The 18,213-nt window shown below is 36.1% G+C and overlaps 1 protein-coding gene across 6 annotated transcripts in view; it reads right to left on the reverse strand.

The window, feature by feature from the left end:
- CSPP1 (centrosome and spindle pole associated protein 1) overlaps window positions 1–18,213 on the reverse strand; it is a 114,445-nt gene that overhangs the window by 89,656 nt on the left and 6,576 nt on the right. For all 6 annotated transcript variants that reach the window (XM_029222434.1, XM_029222435.1, XM_029222438.1 and 3 more), the window contains exons 2-4: window positions 15,122–15,230; window positions 13,571–13,670; window positions 4,447–4,550 (exon numbers count right to left, since the gene is read on the reverse strand). In XM_029222434.1, the coding sequence (XP_029078267.1) occupies window positions 4,447–4,550; window positions 13,571–13,670; window positions 15,122–15,220 (303 nt within the window). In that variant the 5' untranslated portion in view covers window positions 15,221–15,230. The remainder of the gene's footprint in view (window positions 1–4,446; window positions 4,551–13,570; window positions 13,671–15,121; window positions 15,231–18,213) is intronic.

Here is an 18,213-nt window from a genome sequence, read left to right on the forward strand (position 1 = left end):
ATAAGTTACTTAACTTCTCTGCCTCCGTTTCTTTGTAGAACAGGAATAATGGCACCTACATCACTAGGTTATGAGGATTAAATCAATCAACTTATTAACCTAATTTCATGTCTCTTATTTATTCATAAAACAAGCAATTATTGACCATCTAATACCTTCCAGTTACTTTTATAGGTAGTAGGGAGACAACCATAAACATATGTTCCCTATACTTAAGAGATTTAAAATTCAGTTGAAGAAACAAATAACTACAAATAACTACAATATAATGTACTACAATAGAGTTACATTCAAAACATTACAGGAACTAAGTAATTAATAAAACTGATTAATAAGGTTTCGTTAAATCTGAATTTACAAATAAGTTGTGCTACAAAAGCTAATTTGAAAGTTAGTAATACGAAATTCTAAACTTATTTGTCAAGAAAACAATAAGACACATGACTAGATCCCTGCGTCAGTTTGATCCCTATATACCAAAGTACACTGTAAACCTAGCCATTTTGTAGAGTTATACATGTACCAAAAAAAACACATTCAGAGTTCCAATCCTGGGAATACAGAGATACTGCATCCTTACTCCTTCATTAGGCAATTCCCCACTCCCAACATGGGTCCAGGATAATGTTTGTACTTTTCAACAAAATGAAAAAAATTAACAATAAGGACAATACAGTGAGTTTTTCAAAAAGCTGAATTTTAATCATTCACTCATTCATTTAGTAAATATTGAGTGCCTAATATGTCTAAACTGTTTAATACATCTGGGACTCATCAGTGAACAAAACAAAAGATCTTGGCCTTCCTGAAGCTTAAATTCCAGCAGGTGCCCCAAAAAAAAAAATTCCAGCAGGTGAAATTGACAAGAAATAATAAACATAATGAAGAGTAATTATATGGTATGTGAGAAGGTGGTAAGTGCTATGACCAAAAAATAAAAAAGTAAAAAGAATAAGCTACAGATATTACACGCTTCTAGGGAATGGGAGTGGGAAAACTGGAAATTTGCAGTTCCCTTTTAGACATGTTCCACACAAGATACCCACTAGATTTCTAAGTGAAAATGTCAAATAGGCAACCAACTAGAAGACCTGGAGGTTCAGGAGAGAGGTCTGGGCTAGAAATATAAATTTACTGATTCAGTTTAAAAACTTCTCCTGAGTTCTTTGTGTATTGTTAGATGGTCAAGTGTCTTTTATTCTAAAAACTAGAAAGAAGATGGTAGTTATTTGTTTTAGTGGCTCTTCTTGGCAAAATTTTAAGATTTGATTATTTTTTAATTTAAATATCCATGCAAACCAAAAGTCTGGAAGCCACAAGAAATCCAGAAAGAATAGGACTTGTAAACGGTACATATTCCAGGGGTCAAGGAAGCTACTGCAGCCACCTCCCCATGTCCTATGGAATTTTCTTTTAACCTTGCTTTCCTCTCCACTCCCGCCTTCTCAGATGTCAGCCAAAAATTGTCTTTGTCATATTAAGAAATGACTGTTCCTCTACCACAACCATATTCTTAACAATCCAACACCAAAAACTCCTTCACATCCCTTTGAATTTAAAGATTTGTGCTTCATAAAGGCAATTTCTTCTTATATCTCCCACTGCCATTCTTTTTTAAAATCTTGTATCTATAAAGTAATGTAAAACCCACAAGTGAAAATAGTAGCTATCAGAGGAAAACTCCACCCAATAAGTAGCAGTAGGGAAGGGGAGAGGATAATGAGGCACAAGGCCAGGGAGGCAGGCTGGAACATGAAAGACTTCATGTGTCACAGCTAAGGAATTTGGATTTTTATCCTGAAGGCAGTGAGGAGACACTGAAGTATTTAAATCGGTAAGAACAGGATCATTCTGGAAAGTAGCATGGAGAATGCAATGAAAATCAGTGCAAGGAGATCAGTCAAAAATCTGGGACTTCCCTGCTGGTCCAGTGGCTAAGACTCTGCGCTCCCAGTGCAGGGGCCCTGGGTTCAAATCCCTGGTCAGGGAACTAGATCCCACATGCCACAACTAAGAGTTAGCATGCCACAATGAAGATTCCGCATGCTGCAACTAAGACCCAGCTCAGCCAAATAAATAAATAAATATTTTTTTAAAAATCTATAGCAGTAATTTAAGACAATAACAGTGTCTAACATGAAGAACTAACTATCCAAAAGCAAATTTATCAAGCTCCTCCCAAGCTGCTCAAGCAGATATAATGGTTCACAACTATCATACATATCTAGTTAAAAATCTACTGCCTTCTAATCTATCCTATTCTATCTACCTACATCATTATATCTTACTACTCTCAAAAAAAAAAACATCTACTGTAACTCAATCAGGCTGGTAAAGCTAATATTTCTCATGCATACACAACTAAAGTCTGCCCTCCAAGTCCTTCTTCATTCTACTACTCTCCATCTGAAAAGCTTCCTCTCCTTACCCTCTAAAATATTCACCCTCTAGAACATCCAAATTCTACCTACCCTATAATGTCTTACAAAATAACACCTTGAGCCCTTTCCTGATCATTTTATCTGTCTTGTTAAGAGTTACCACTTTCTGAATTGTATGAATGTTATCTCTACAACTAGATGGTAAGCCCCCTGAAGACAGGATTCATACCAGATTTATCTTCATAAGTGTTTAAAAAGTGTTGGTTGTATGATGAATGGATGTGTAAGATTCATTTTAAAAACAGTTTTATAAAATGTTTTCTTTGTTTTCCAATATAAATTTACAAATGTAATCCACAAGTTTGGGTGCAAAAATATTGAGTAATCCAGGCTGACAGCACACAGTTCAAAAATATCTTAGAATATCCTGAATATTCCATTATTTTATTAATCTTAATGTGATTAGCACAATTATAATTATTCTGAAGAACAAAAACTAGCATGCTGAAAACAAATGGACTTACAATAGCTGCTGAGTATTTCTAAAAGATGAAAAAGCAACAAAAACAAATGCAAAGCAGGAATCAAAAAGAATACTTGATTGTATTAATGGAAACTTATAATGTACAGAGTGTCATTTTGCTAAAAGCAAGAAACCAAAATGGTGCCATTCAAAAGTCTCTGAATCAGGGCTTCCCTGGTGGCGCAGTGGTTGGGAGTCCGCCTGCCGATGCAGGGGACACGGGTTCATGCCCCGGTCCGGGAAGATCCCACATGCTGCAGAGCGGCTGGGCCCGTGAGCCATGGCCGCTGAGCCTGCGCTCCGCAGCGGGAGAGGCCACAACTGTGAGAGGCCCGCGTACCGCAAAAAAAAAAAAAAAAAAAGTCTCTGAATCACAAATAAAACTATTTTTCTTATTAGTTTGAGTACAACAATATCATAAATGCAAATGATTACAAGCTACTTGATCTAAAACAAAACAAAACAATTAAAGGAGAGCATTTTGCAGGCAGCCCTACCTTTCTTTTTGCTTGTGTAATACCCTAAAGTCAAGGGAAACAAACCATTGGTAAAATGTATTCAAAGTCCTTTCTCTCTATGTACAAATCAGAATAAATAAGAGACCATTTATACATTTGGAATAAACATTATAAAGTAGAAAAAACTAAAGAATATCTTGAGATGACTAGAAACATCATGACTGTTTAGATACATTTATAGCCTAGTAAGTAAACTGCATTTTAAAACTTACAATAAGTGGCATGGACATATACACACTACTAAATGTAAAATAGCTAGCTAGTGGGAAGCAGCCACATAGCACAGAGAGATTAGCTCGGTGCTTTGTGACCACCTAGAGGGGTGGAATAGGGAGGGTGGGAGGGAGACACAAGAGGGAGGATATATGGGGATATATGTATATGTACAGCTGATTCACTTTGTTATACAGCAGAAACTAACACACCATTGTAAAGCAATTATACTCCAATAAAGATGTTTAAAAATAAAAACTTACAATAAATCATTAGTTTAGCTATTATATAATTTAACAAAATATACTTAAAACAAGAGTTCCACTAAGCAAATGGATTAAACTATAAAGTAAATAGATTAAACTATAAAGCAAAGACTTGTGGTTAAGGAAATATGCTGAAGGAAGTTTTATAAGCTTAGCTCATAGGAAAATAATTAGCAACTAGAACTCCACGTCATTTTAATACATGGCTGAGCAGAGGAGAGTAGTAGGAAATCATAACCAGGATATTTTAAACCATGACAACTTTACACAAAACATGAACAAAAAGAATTTACAATCTCATTTACAATTGGAACCCACTGCCCTACTTAAAAGGTCAAGAGTCTGTTATTCCATGGCACCAGCTCTCAGCACCGTTTTTTTCTCTATCAATGTGTATGTGTATATGTATCACTTAACTTTTGCTACAATACCCATTGCTAGATACCATTAAAAACCTAAAAATCAATGCATATGACTAAAACCTTAGGAAAACAAATTTAGGAGGTAAATTCTGAAGCAAAAAACTAGTTAGTAGAACTCATTACCTGAGTAAGATAGCGTCTGTAATCTTGCCGCAATTCTTCTTTCAGTTTATGTTTCTTCCGTTCATAGTCTTCCCCAAGTGGTAAACTTAATCCATAATCAATTCCTAGAAAGAAAACAACTTCTTTAGCAATGTAGCTCATTTTCAACCCAATCTCAATTTTAATACAATCTCCTGTAACAGAGCACAGCAGGAAGGAACACGGTCATGTTGATTCTGAGAGTTGGATCAGGATAATAAATTTTTCATTTGAAATGTTTCAATAGGTAATACATTCACATAATGGAAAATATCCCTCCTTCCCATGAACCCCTGCCACCCAGTTCTCCTGCCCAAAACAACCAACATTGCTGTGTCTGTGTTTCCTTCCAGAGACTTTTATATATCTGTAAAAAGATATCTTTCTATTACAGTGTGTGTGTGTTATATTTACTTCTTCCCCTTTAGATAAATGGTTCTGCATTGTTTGCCATCTTGCAAACAAAATTAGAGAAAAGCCAATTACCTTTACTTCTTCATTTAATTCTATTGAAATTTCTTTTAAAATACCTACAATCCTAATGTCTGTTTTTCAGTCTGTGAAAATTAATAATGTGATTTTTTAACTTATAAGGATATCTTTGTTATAATTTTTAAAATTTTACTGAAGTATAGTTGATTTACAATGTTGTGTTAATTTCTGCTGTACAGCAAAGTGATTCGGTTATACATATATATACTTTTTCATATTCCTTTCCATTATGTTTTATCACAGGGTACTGAATACAACATGTTTGAAAAAAATTGTTAGAGCCTTGCAAGGCTTAGGCTGAAATTTCCAAAAACTTTTAAAGTTAAGCCACCAATTCTGATTTCATATAAATGGATATTAACTTTTATTGTGATAAAACGTACATGATATAAGATTTACCATTTTAACCATTTTCAAGCATACAATTCACTGGCATTAAGTACATTCAAAATGTTGTGCAACCACCACCATTAACCATTTCCAGAGTTTTTTCATAATCCCAACAGAAACTCTGTAAAAGAATCTTAGTTTTGTAAGAAAAACTTCCATTTTGAGTAGGGTTTCCATATTCAAGAGTTTAAAAATCAAATTATATTTTGGGGTGATGACAACAGTGATGGCTGCACAACTTGTAAATACACTGAAAACAACTGAATTGTACAATTTAAATGGGTAAAGTTTATGTTATGTAAATTATATTTCAATAAAACTGTTAAAATCAAATTACATACTTTTAATTATTTTTAATAGTAAAATGTTATATCAAGAAGCACAGATATCAGATGAGTATTTCGATTTGTGAAGCCCCTCTCGCTTTTTTAAGTCCCACTATGCAATACTATAGTATAAAATATTATTTCTGAACAAAATAAAAAGTTTCCTTAAAGAGTCAGCTACAAGAAATATAGATGAAACAACTGACTGTAGGTAATAAACCAATAAGGATATTACCATTTTTTGTGCCTTATTCCTCACAATGCAGTTAAATGATGGAAACTTATCATGACTGTGTCATATCACTGCTTTATTATATCACTAAAATATTTCAGGGGCAAAAATGCCAAAGTAGTATAAATATAAATGGATATCTATTTTATACAATACTAAATTCCCCTTTCTACCATAAACACCCGAATTCTCTTCATAAACACTTTTGGCCTGCTTAACTCCTGATGACAGAGGGTATAACAGAGGATTCCTTAGAGACACCTCTCACTCATGCTCCCAACTCTCTTCCAAAAGAATCTAAAGCATTCCATATGGTTGCAACTTTAAATCATCCTAGAAAGGCATTCTTTCCTCACAAAGGAAATTTAAAAACCTTATTTTTAAAGATACAGAATTCAAGCCTAAAGAGAAAAATGGTTTGATTCTCACATTCAGAATGGAGTATCATATATGAAATTAAACTATAAAATCAATGAAGGCAAGGTCCATATTTATTCAATTTTATAATTCCTGGCACACAACTTGTACTCAAAAAATGTTCACTGAATAAACGTGTAAAAGAATATATGAATGCATGCGTGAGTAAGAGGAAGAATAAAGAGAAAGAACACTATTCTTAGTATTTCATTTCTGCTTCTAGTGGTCTGATTGTATAGAAAAAGTAAGTGTAATAACTAGTAACCAGAGTTACGCATCTCTCGTTATACAGGATCACAGTGGATGCTCTATTGTGTCAAAGGGGAAAAGAAAACAATGCTACAAGGGTGATGCACCCTGCAACATGCTCAGCTTTCCTACTCGGCAGAACAAGTAATTTACAGCTTTTTAAGTCATGTATTTAAGGTGGCTTTTACTGCTGATTTTCAGCTCTGCTTGGTGGATTTATGCAGAAGAAAAGAAAGAAAAATCTGGTTCATTTTCACCTATAATTATCGTTCATACGAAGTTCAATTTTATTTATCATGAGTATTTGCTTTTTACTATTGATTCAAATAGTATTTGTAATAATTGTCTTAAAACACAGTAAGAATACATAATGCCTTCAGAATTATTTATAATTTTATTAATTGAAGGTTTAGGCAACAGAAAATACTAACTTTTTAATTCTTATTTTTGTCATTTGGTACCAATATTTTATGGTATTAGACGTAGGTCATAGAAATAAAATTAAGAACTATATGGAACAATTTAAATATTCTGTTCAATGACATCCTAACTGACTTAATGAGCTGAGAAGTATGGTGAGACTTACCTTTTCAGAGCAGTTTCTTCTCATGGTTCTAGTAGCAAGTAAAGCATTAGTGTCATCTTAGGGTCATTAGAAGTGATGCCACTTCACCAAGAACAACATCAGTGACTCTAAGTTAACATTATGTTTCAGAACTACAGTGATTAGAAGTATTTGGTTTCCATAGTGGCTGTGGGTTAAATATTTAAAACTACAGTGTATAATCTTTTTAAAATTAATTTACCTTCTAACATAGCACTCATAATAAATACTTTACAAATTACCATGAAACAGTTTCTTCTTTTCATTATTATATTACCATGATAAAGTATTAAGTAAAAATAATCAAACGACAAAATATAGGAAATAATAATAAGCCTTTCCCTAAGCAGGTGACTTAACAGATAAAGCTACTTTGAGGAGAACATTGTACTCAAACTTCAGCTATAAAGACATTATTACAAAGGATCCATTTGACTTGTACAAACTGAAGCAAAGAGGTAGAATGTCTGGGATTTAGTTTGTAATAAGAGAAACCTAAGACTAGATATGCTACAAGGAATAACAATTAAAAGTACAACTAAAAATTAGTAAAAACAACAATTTCCTTTTGTCTATTTTCCAAAATCTTTATATTAACTGTAATTTTTTAGCTTAGTCTCAACTCTAGAGTGACTCTGCAATGGGAAATTCTGCTGTTGCTTCTTTTCTGATACTATTTTTTTAATCATTTTCTGGTATTTTTTTAAAATTACAGCAATGTAATTTTCCTTCCTTATAATTCTTTCTTTTCCAAGTCTCCATGAGCATAATTGTATTTAAAATGAATTTTTAAAAATCATACCAAATAATTTCTAGTAACAAGAATAAAATCTTTTTTCTTACTTAGATAATTTGTCATTTTTTGCTTGCAGATTTACAAAACATGACTTCAGAGCATGAAAGCTGAAATAAATCTAGTGCATTCTGGAGCCTGGAGGGCTGATCAATGGCATTTTGATATGAGTGAGAGATACTGCCTAGAAACGGTGGATGGATTAAAAAATACCTAGGGAATACAAACGTTAAAGATGGATTCTGTAGTCCAAAGTTTAGAGGTGAGGGAGCTAAAAAGGAACAGAAAAAAAAAAAAGACTGAAAAGGATTGTGTTGGAAGTCTTCAAAGCCATCCCCAGGCTTGGTGATTTGATAGGACTCACAGGACACAGAAGTCATTATACTCACAATTATGGCTTATTACCATGAAAGATTATAGAGCAAAATTAACAAAGGGAAAAGGTACATGGGGCAAAGTCCAGAGGAAACTAGGTGCAAACTTCCAAGAGTTCTTCCCCAGTGGAATCAATCACACAGGACACGCTTAATTCCTGCAGCAACAAGTTGTGACAACACATGTGAAGTGTTGTTTACCAGGGAAGCTCATTACTCAGTGCCCAAGGTTTTTAATGGGAGCTGGTCACCTAGGCACCCTCTGCCTAGTACGGACCAAAATTCCAGACTCTGCAGACAGAAAGCAGGTATTCTGCATAAACCATGTGGTTTGTACAAACAGTTTAGGCACAATGAGCCACTCTTTCTATAGGTGTAGGAAACGATTTACAAGCTAAGTTCCAGACAGTAGCCAACAGCCAGCCTGTAGTGGAAACCTTAGCAGCAGACAGTAGCTGCTCCAGGTCTCTCAACAGACGCATTAAGTTGCTTTTTAATCTCAAGAGGTCTTGGTTACATCCCTATACTATACGTCACAAAAGTGGTATCTTCAAACGCACAACAGGACCTATGCTACCATATACAGAAAAAGAAGAGAGGGCTATATACATGTGTGCACAGTATAGTCATGAAACTGTACACAAGAAACTGCTTAACAAGAGAGACTAGAGGACAAGGTTGGGAGGATCACCAATTCTCAGGCTATATACTTCTCTGTTCTTTGTAATTTTTTACCATGTGCATGTTTTCCTTTATTTCTTTAATGGAAAATACAGGGGGAAAAACCCCAAATATAGCAATGCTCTCATCCTTGTCACTGAGCCAGGAACTACATTTCAAAAGCACTGCAGAAAATCTATGAATGTTGGGTCAAAATATATTTATGTATGAAAAAATGTTGGAAGTATTAACTGCATTATTTCATTTATTAAAAATGTCTTCCAGGATATAAAACATCAAAATCAAAGGAATAATGCTCAACCAGTCTAAGGGAAAATGTTCAACTTCTCTAAAGAAGAGAAAGGATTAGGAGATGATCTTTAACTGAGGTATGATTGAACTAAATTTAAAAGATTAATGTAAGCATTTCTCTTCAGTAATTGTTATTAAACATGAAAATGAGCTAAGTAAGAGAAGTCTAAGAATTTTTTAAATAAAAGAACCACAAATATTATGCCTAGAAATGATTTAGAGAGATGGAAGATATCATTTGCTTTTACAGATCATTTTCAGCTGATTCTTTCATAATTTCATTAAATCTCAGTTATTCTAACAAACTCCTTATCAAGGACACCATTTCATCAGCTTATACGGACTAAACCACGTACATGCTGTATATAATAGAGAATCTGGCTAGCCTCTGTCTCTGGTTTCTGGGAGGTAACTTCTAAATTCCTGGAACTTTCTGAGTGATGAGAGTGTCTTTGTTACTCATGATAGGTCCCCAGAACATACCTCTTAGTTGATACTAATAAGGTGACTCACAAGCCCCTAGACAGTTTATGCCAAAGAGATGACACAGATGGGGACTGGTCACACCAAAAAGATCAAACATGTAATTGGAGGGTTGGACCTCTGACCCATATGACATCAGCCTGACCTCAGGAAAGTAGAAGGTCTGGAGACTGAGACATATGGACAATGATTCAATCATTCATATGCCTACACGATGAAACTCCAGTAAAAATTCTGGACACCAAAGCTCAGGTGAACATCGTGGTTGGCAATACTCTATACTGTCACATACTGATGTGCGAGGAGGGTGACAGATCCTTGAGGCTGATAGAAGCTTCATATTTGGACGCTGCCAGACCAGGCCCTATGTATCTCTCCCTTTGGCTGGCTGATTTGTATCCTTTTGCTATAATAAAACTGTAATAATAAGTATAGCACTTTCCTGAGCTCTGAGAGTCATTCTAGTGAGTTATCAAACTTGAGGAGGTGGTGGAAACAGCTGGTCAGAAGTGAGGATGGGGACTTCCCTGGTGGTCCAGTGGTTAAGAATCTGCCTTCCAATGCAGGGGACGCGAGTTCGATCCCTGGACAGGGAACTAAAATCCCACAGGCTGCAGGGCAACTAAGCCCGCGCACTGCAACCTACTGAGCTCACACGCTCTGGAGCCCACACACCACAACTACAGAGACCATGCGCCACAACTAGAGAGCCCACACACCACAACTACTGAGCCTGCGCACTCTGAAGCCAGCACACCACAACTAGAGAGAAGCCCACACACCGCAACAAAAGATCCCATGTGCCACAAGGAAGATCCTGCGTGCGGCAACTAAGACCTAATCCAGCCAAACAATTAAATAAATAAATAAGGAGTGAGGGTGGCCTGTGGACCCCAAACTTGCAGCTGGTATCTGAAGTAAGAGAAGTCTTGTAGATTAAGACTTGTAGAAGTCTTAATCTGTGAAGTCTGGTCTAAATCTGGGTAGTTGGTGTCAGAAGTCATTGTAATGCTCCTCAAATCCTTTTATGAGAGGTGTTATATAAATGTTGGAAGAAGGAGCCACAGTGGATAAGCATTATCCATGAATATCATCATCTAACAGAAATGAATTTAAAAAATCATAAAAATGTAGTGGTACATGACAGCTGTACCACTGACGTGACAACTGTACAATGAACTATTAATAGACTGTCTTCATTGGCTAAAACAAACATTGCCAGTTTATATATTACTGATAGCTACTATGCTTAATTACTCAAAGTACGGTATCACAGAGCTTTAATTCAATATGTAATTTTAGACCAGTTTGTTTTTTAGACCAGCTTGTTTTATAATTCCTAGGTGAGACCACTTAAGGAAAACTCTCTGTTGCCCAATTATTTTACATTTTTCCTAATGTCAAAAATTAAGTATTTGGCCTAATCTGAAGGCCACAATTATTCACACAAGAAATCAGTAACTGAAGGCTAATAAGGTACAAAATTAGACAAATTATATATTATTCTTTAGTAAGATTCAATGTGCATCAAAAATAATTATTACTTCCGTTGGCAATAAAAGAAACAATCCATAAAAATTAAATTCTACACACCTAACAGAACTGTTTATTTTTGCAATCGGGACCTTCATTCATTCATTCAAAATATCTTCTCTAAGCACCAAAATGCCAGACACTGTGTTAAGCAATGAATAGACAATGGCAGGAAAACTGGTGTGCCATTGTGGTAAAACAGAGAGCTGAACAAATTCAAAACTATCCTTCAAGGGGAGAGCCAATGTCACAGGAGCACAAGGCAGGAACAGCCACCATAATCTGGTAAAGGTAATAAAAGAGTAAAATTATCATACAGGAAACAAGAAGCCATTGAAGGGTCTGAAGCAGGGACTAACATGATCAGATTTGTTTTTTGGAAGGACATCAACAGGCAGTGCAAAGACTTAGTACAGGAGGCTAGACTGTAAAACAAAAAGAACACTAGAAAAAAATGTCAGTGAAAGACAGTGGAGGCCTACATAAAATAACCTCTGTGGAATTAGAGAAAAGTAAACTTATTTGAGGTTCAGGTGTTAGAATCAGCTGAACTACGTAATTATTTGCTATGGGATACAAAAAGGAAGAGAGGAGTCAAGGATGACCACGCAGCCAGCTCAGTAAATGTTTGAGAGGAGTAAAGTTCATTTCGCACATGTTGATTCTGAGCTCACAACGTCCAAGGACAGATATTAAAATATTAGATATATGGGTCTGGAGTTCATAAAAGCAATGGGAACTAGGGATAGAGATTTAGGAATAGTGAACGCACTGATGAAATAAAGCCCTGTGAGTGAATGAGTCATTCAGGAAGTATATGAAATGAAAAGGAGGCCTAGGACAGAGCCCTAAGGGATACCAATTAAGGAAGAGGGAAAAGTCACTGACTGTAAGTTGGACTTTAAACTCTCCATCATTTGTGAATGTAATAGTCAAAGAATAATTTTTAATATAATTCTTAAAAATAAAAAACCTAGTTTAAAAAAATGTGAAAGAAGTCAGGAAATTAAAATTTATTATCCACCAATTATGTGCCAGTCATCTTTTCATATGTATTCAATTATTGCCACAATAACCTTCTAAGATAGATGCAATTCTTAAGATGAGGAAACAAAGAGCTTAAATAACTTGTGCTGGGTTGCAAAGGCATGAGAGCTGCAGTCCAAAGCAACCTGTAACTCCAGAATTTCAGTCATTCTGTCTGACCTTAGTGCTTGAGAGAACGTACTATCAAACTTTTAAAGACATTACCTGTTGGAATAATTAAATTTTTCAATCCATAAAAATTTAGGGCTAGAAGATAATCCAACTTCTTTATGTTACAGATAAAGAAACTGAGTGCCTTAGAGATTAAGGCACTTAACCAAAATATAATGCTTAAGTACACTAAACCTGTATATTGGCCAATAATTTGTAACAGACTCAGGATGGAAAGCATTATCTATATATGAGATACTAAAAGTATGGCATTCACTTTGAGCTGTTTTTCTAGTAGAGACAGAGAGCCCACTATCTGCTCAGTCTCTTGGCCAACATCCCCTTGTATTCCCAGTGGAATACAAATGCAAAGCAGCTAACAATTTAGGAGTAAACCCATGGCCATGAAAAATCATCCACATGAGAACAATGCTTTAACCAAATGCAACTCATCATATTTGACTTCCTTTATGTGAAAGTTTCAGTCGTCATCAGTAATTCACAAGATACACTTTTAAAATATTCATACATTTTCTTTAAAAAAAAAAAATGTACACCCACCAACAAGCCAAAATGAGGTAAAGTTTCCCAAATATTTTCATGCCAAACCATAACCAAAGACTCAATATAGCTAAATATTAACTTATTTACAATTCTAATATAGTCATCAATAGTATTTTGTATCCTTTAAGCATATGTCTTTGATTTTTAAATAAAAACAAGTCCACCACGCTTATTCCACAATTAATACACTTTCTCTCTCACACACACACAAGTTCCATTCAAAATTTTCAATTTTGATACATACTTATTGCTATGATTTCTATAAATCATAACCAAGACAATAACAGTTAAAATGGGAAGAAGGTTCTCAGTATACATTATATTTCATATGTAGACCATACTGTCACATGTAAGATTCCAGAAAGGAAAGTGTTATTTACTAGGATTCCAAATTTACCTTTTTTTCTGACAAGACAAAGCTCTTTCATGACAGCCGGATAAGAATATCTTAAAATCAGTTTAGCACACCTAATGACATACCTAAGGAACCCTTGGTCTGTTGACTGTTTGGTGGTATGTTTTCCTTAGCCATGGAGATTAATATTTTACTGTTTTCAGAAAGCTTCTCTGATGATGTTCCCTGAAAGAGACATAATATTTACAAAATCAGAGGGGAAAAAACCCCACAAAATTTACAATTAATCTCAGTACTTTTATTAAACAACTTGATGAAATTACATGGTACACCATAGAAGAAATTTAAATGTAAGGTTTGAGGAGTTAACCAAAGGTATTTAATATTGCAATGTTCTATTATTTAGCTCACTGACTTATCAACAAATACTCACTGAGTTTCTGAAACAGGCACTGTCCTGGGCATCAAAAACATATGAGTGAAAAAAATACAAAAGAATCTCTGCCATCACAGAGCTTATAAACTACTGTGGCGACAAATAATAAACATAATACGTAATTAGATTATGTTATATGTAGCGAGTGATACAGAGGAGCAATAGAAAGAAACAGAACAGTGTGAGGAGTCCCAGAAATGATGAGGGAGGGAGTGCAAGGCCTGATTGAGAGGGTGATACTTGACCTAAGACTTAAAGATTATTACCTATCTACTATAATATTAGAAATTATAATAAAGCTGTACACTGTCAGTTAGTCCTAAGTACTGGAGAGTGGTCAAGAGCATAAACAGTGGAGCTGGACACATACAGGTTCCAATCTTGAATCCACTACTGTGTGTACCTGGACAAATTACTTAACCCTTTTAAGCCTCACTTACTGGATCTGTAAAACAACAAAAATTCAGCCTACTTCACTGGGATTTTATGATTAAATGATGTAATACATGTGAAGTCCTTGGCACAGCTCCTTGTACAAGGCAGATATTACGGAAGGAAAGCAAACTTGTGCGACGGTGAAGAGAACAAGCACTGGATTCAGGCTGCCAGGGATCAAAGCCTAGTTCTACTAACTCTGTCACCTAAGTCTCATTACTTAACGTCACCATGCCTCAGTTTACTCATTTGGAAAATGACAATAATAACTACTTATCTCATAGATTCATGCAAAGTATCAATGTAACCTCTAAAGACTATGCCTCATCCATAGTTAGCCCATGATAAATATTAGCTATATGGGTAAAATTCCTATATAACTAGGGTGTCCATATTTTTTATCATTTCAATCAGGATAACTTTGTCCAGGACAAATGTTTAAACCAGACGACACACTGGGACAACAAGCAAAGCAGAACTAACTGTCTTGCGCAAGCCAATATATACGGTTACTCTAATTAGGATGGACCATATGGCACAGATTAATCTACATTCTATACCTTATTACATACACTGAGCCCATGACACAAAGTGCCACATCTGTCTAGATTAGTGCTATATTCTCAGAGCCCAGCACAGTCTCAATAACTATCAAACGTAGGAAAGCTTTTTCAGACACTGCTTTCAGAAACATTTTAACAAATGTATATTCTGAAAAATACACACAAAAAAACTATTCTAATAAATGTACTTTTGCAGATTTCAAAAATGTTTAAGATACTGATTCATTAAAAAATTGAATTACCTTCATTTCCATGTAAGGTGGATCACTTTCCAATTCTGCTTTGTCTCTGGCCAATTTGGCTTTTCGCTCTTCAATAAATTCATCCAAATTATCAGTCATGTTGCAGATACTAAAAAAAAAATTTTTTTAATCAATTTTTTAAAACCCTTCAGTGAACACAGCTGTATCAGAATATCTTTAGGCTAATTATTAACATGCAGGCTTAGTCTACATTTAGTCTACATTTAGTATTAGTCTACATTTAGTATTCAATCTCAGTTATCAAATTGAGAACTTCAAACAAGCTTGAATGAAATCTGCCTACCTGCTTTCAATCCCAACTCCCCCCAAAACCTACAACCTACTTTAAAATATCAGAAAAGAAATAAAAAAGAAAATGAACCATCACCACCATCCACACATATACACAAAAAAATCCCTGAAGTCAAAGCACTTTTTTTTTAAGTTTCTTTTACTATTTGGAGGTAATTTTGAACTTACAAAAAAGTTACAATATGAATAGTATAAAGAACACCTGCATACTCCTTATCCATTCCCTACTGCTAAGATTTTGCAACACTTGCTTTACCTTTGTGCACACAAGTTTGTTCTCTTTACACAATTTTTTCTAAGGTCATTCAGAGGGTGAATTACATATATCCTAGTCCTTTACCCCTAAACGTTTCAGTGTGTATTAAGAATTATTCTCAGGGGCTTCCCTGGTGGCACAGTGGTTGAGAGTCCGCCTGCCAATGCAGGGGACACGGTTCGTGCCCCGGTCTGGGAAGATACCAAATCCCGCGGAGCGGCTGGGCCCGTAAGCCATGGCCGCTGAGCCTGCGCATCCGGAGCCTGCACTCCGCAACAGGAGAGGCCCGCGTACAGCAAAAAAAAAAAAAAAAAAAAAAAGAATTATTCTCGGGCTTCCCTGGTGGTGCAGTGGTTAAGGATCCGCCTGCCAATGCAGGGGATACGGGTTCGAGCCCTGGTCCGGGAAGATTCCACATGCTGCGGAGCAACTAAGCCCGTGAACTACAACAACTGAGCCTGCCCTCTAGAGCCTGCGAGCCACAACTACTGAGCCCACGTGCCACAGCTACTGAAGCCCGTGTGCCTAGAGCCCCGTGCTCCGCAACAAGAGAAGCCACCACAACGAGAAGCCTGCACACTGCAACAAAGAGTAGCCCACGCTCGCTGCAACTAGAGAAAGCCCGCGTGCAGCAACAAAGACCCAATGCAGCCAAAAACAAATAAGTTAAAATTTTAAAAAAAGAAAAAAAGAATTATTCTCTGACATAAACTCAATATATTTGTCAACTTCAGTAACACTGATTTTTTAATCTACTGTCCATGTTCCAGTGTTGTCACCTGACCTAATAGTGTCCTCTATAGCATATTTTTCTCTCTCTCCAGTTCAGGATCCAGTCTAGGCTGGGTATAGCATTTCATTGTTACGTCTCTTTAGCCTTCTTTAATTTGGAACATTTCTACACCCTTACTTTGTCTTTTATGACACTAATATTTTTTGATACCGCCCACCCACCACCCACTCTTTTTAATAGAATAGTCCTTATTTGCAGTCTGCCTGATGTTTCTTCACAAGTAAATTCAGGTTATGCATTATCAGAAGAAATATTACATAGGTAGTGATGTGTCCTAAAGGTGTCAACAATTAGAGACACATGTCCACCTGCTCTTTACTAGTGATGTTATTTTTTATCACATGGTAGTCAAGACTGATTTCTGCATTACTGTTTCCTTGTAACTAATAAGCGGTCTATAAAGATATTTTTAAGCCATGCAAATATCCTGCTCCTGATGAAAATTTCCAAGATTTAGCATCAATTGGTGATTCTTTATTGATCGAATCTTTGATTCTAGATGCCTGCAAAATGCTGACTTTCCAATTCCACCACTCTCTCCATATATATTTACAAGTTGGCACTAATCATTCTATTCTAAAGAGCCCTTCCTTTGTCCATATTTATTTTCAGCTTATTATTAGTAAGAACTCATGAATTATTTTTTTTCAGTAAGTCTTGGATTTTTAAAATCGTAAGTTGTTGACTTTTTTTTTTTTTTTTTTGCGGTACGTGGGCCTCTCACTGTTGTGGCTTATCCCGTTGCAGAGCACAGGCTCCGGACGCGCAGGCTCAGCAGCCATGGCTCACGGGCCCAGCTGCTCCGCGGCATGTGGGATCTTCCCAGACCGGGGCACGAACTCGTGTCCCCTGCATCGGCAGGTGGACTCTCAACCACTGCGCCACCAGGGAAGCCCCAAGTTGTTGATTGTTTGAGGAATAACTTATATGCCATAAAATTCACCCATTTTAGTGAAAGGTTCCATAAGTTTTAGTAAATTCATACAGTTGTACAATTATTACCACAAGCATACTTCCATCACCCAAAAAAGTTCTCTCATGCCCCTTTGTAGTCCATCTTCACTCCCACCCCTGGCTCAGGCACTGTAAGGTGTTTTCTGTCTCTATAATTTTGCCTAATCTGGAAATTTAATATAAATGGATCATATAAGATGTAGTCTTTTGTGTTGGCTTCTTTAACTTAATGTAATGTTTCCAAGATTCATCCCTGTATTGCATCTATCAGTAAGTAGTTGTTTTTTATTGCTAAATAGTATTCAATTATATGGAAATATCATATTTTATTATTCACACATTGCTAGACATTTGAGTTGCTTCTATTTTGGGGCTTACTTAAGAATAATGCTGCTACTGGGGCTTCCCTGGTGGTGCAGTGGTTAAGAATCCACCTGCCAATGCAGGGGACACGGGTTCGAGCCCTGGTGTGGGAAGATCCCACATGCCGCAGAGCAACTAAGCCTGTGCGCCACAACTACTGAGCCTGCACTCTAGAACCTGCAAGCCACAACTACTGAGCCCACGTGACACAACTAGTGAAGCCTGTGCGCCTAAAGCCCGTGCTCCACAACAAGAGAAGCCACCGCAATGAGAAGCCCATGCACGGCAACAAAGAGTAGGCTCCGCTCACTGAAACTAGAGAAAGCCCACGCGCAACAACCAAGACCCAACGCAGCCAAAAATAAATAAATAAATAAAAATTTTAAAAATAATAATACTGCTATGAACATTTGT

This window comes from Monodon monoceros, unplaced genomic scaffold (assembly GCF_005190385.1).
Source record: "Monodon monoceros isolate NGI ecotype Baffin Bay Population unplaced genomic scaffold, NGI_Narwhal_1 Super_Scaffold_14, whole genome shotgun sequence".
Lineage (NCBI taxonomy): Eukaryota > Metazoa > Chordata > Mammalia > Artiodactyla > Monodontidae > Monodon > Monodon monoceros.